Source organism: Cibotium barometz, chromosome 54, assembly GCF_041138505.1.
Source record: "Cibotium barometz isolate CiBa-2024 chromosome 54, ASM4113850v1, whole genome shotgun sequence".
NCBI lineage: Eukaryota > Viridiplantae > Streptophyta > Polypodiopsida > Cyatheales > Cibotiaceae > Cibotium > Cibotium barometz.
The window spans coordinates 10,536,777-10,537,981 of record NC_141099.1 but is presented as its reverse complement, the minus strand read 5'-3'; the positions used below and the strand labels follow the sequence as shown (position 1 = coordinate 10,537,981).

Genomic DNA, 1,205 nt, shown 5'->3' with positions numbered 1-1,205 from the left:
AGTAATGAAAAAGGCCTCTTGATGTGTATTTGTGTGTGCACATAGCACCCCCCAGTTCCCATCACCACCACACACACATAGATTATGGATATTTCAATTACAATTTAGAAAGAGCATATTGAATATGATGTAAAAGGTGTGTTTGTGATTGGTGTTTAAGCTTTGAAAAGCCTCATCCTCATCATCAAGAAAATGATTGTGGGCATCATGTGTAGAAATGGTTATCGCCCTTTTAGCAAAGGACCATTCATGAAGGTGGTGGCCATTTCTCCTCCTAGTGTAACCATGGCTCCTGGCTCCTGCTAGTGTCACCAGAAGTGGTCAGTTTGCTTTATCTTGCTGTTGCTTGCTGGTGGATAAACTCATCTTGTGATACAATGGCTTGAGATGAAGCTGCAAGTTCAAGCCTTTTGAGGGAGCTTTTATACAAGAAGGCAAGGTAGTCAATGATGGCCTCCTTGATGGCACCGGGGACGGGATCCAGTTCAAAATGCCAATGCACGATGGTGGTGCCCTCCCCAAAGTCAAAAAATTGCACGGTGTTAACATAACTAGAGAGCCCAATATTGCCATCTTCCATGTAGTATGCATACTTGTTGTCAATGGGATCCATAAGCAACAGCTTCTCTTTGATCCACGATTTCTCTCCACCCAAACGAGGGAACATTTCACCCCTCAGAAAGCGAACAAAGCCTGGTTTGCCATCTTCTCCTTCCACTCGCTCGCAGGCTTCCACCATAGGCATCCATTGGGGCAATCCACAGCAATCCGAAGCCAACGCCCATACTCTCTCCAGAGGGGCTGGAAGCACTGCAGTAAGCTTTCCCTTCCATTGAAACTCGGCCGCCTGTTGATCACCCATAGCTGCAGCTAGCTCAGAAAACCGCTAGAAGCGCTGATTGTGATCCATGAGATTACAAGTGCTACAAGAGTCGCCATTGCATGGACCTCAGCTAGAGTCATTGCCATTGGCCGTGTAGCCAGAGCCTCAATCAATCCATTGAGTGGAAAGACCTAAGTCAAGACCTAAGTCCTCAACGTTGGTCTGCCCGCCTCAAGCTCATCTCCTCCATTCCTTCCCTTTTTTTATAAAAAAGCCCACCACCATGGACGCATAGGGACAAACAGCATAGGGACAAACAGGTGCTCCCCTCATATGCCTTCCCTGTAGCAAGGAAGATGCTTGCTTAAAAATCTTAAATTTC

General features: G+C 46.5%; 1 protein-coding gene across 1 annotated transcript; it reads right to left on the bottom strand.

Moving 5' to 3' along the window:
* Positions 1-331: 331 nt before the first annotated feature.
* On the bottom strand, positions 332-862 carry LOC147607846 (lachrymatory-factor synthase-like). Its single transcript, XM_086790115.1, has one exon. It carries the CDS (start codon positions 860-862, stop codon positions 332-334), a length of 531 nt encoding a protein of 176 aa, XP_086646241.1.
* Positions 863-1,205: the final 343 nt, after the last annotated feature.

Coding starts and splice junctions, on each gene's coding strand:
- LOC147607846 (XM_086790115.1), bottom strand. CDS start 862: ATGGGTGATCAACAGGCGGCCGAGTTTCAATGGAAGGGAAAGCTTACT.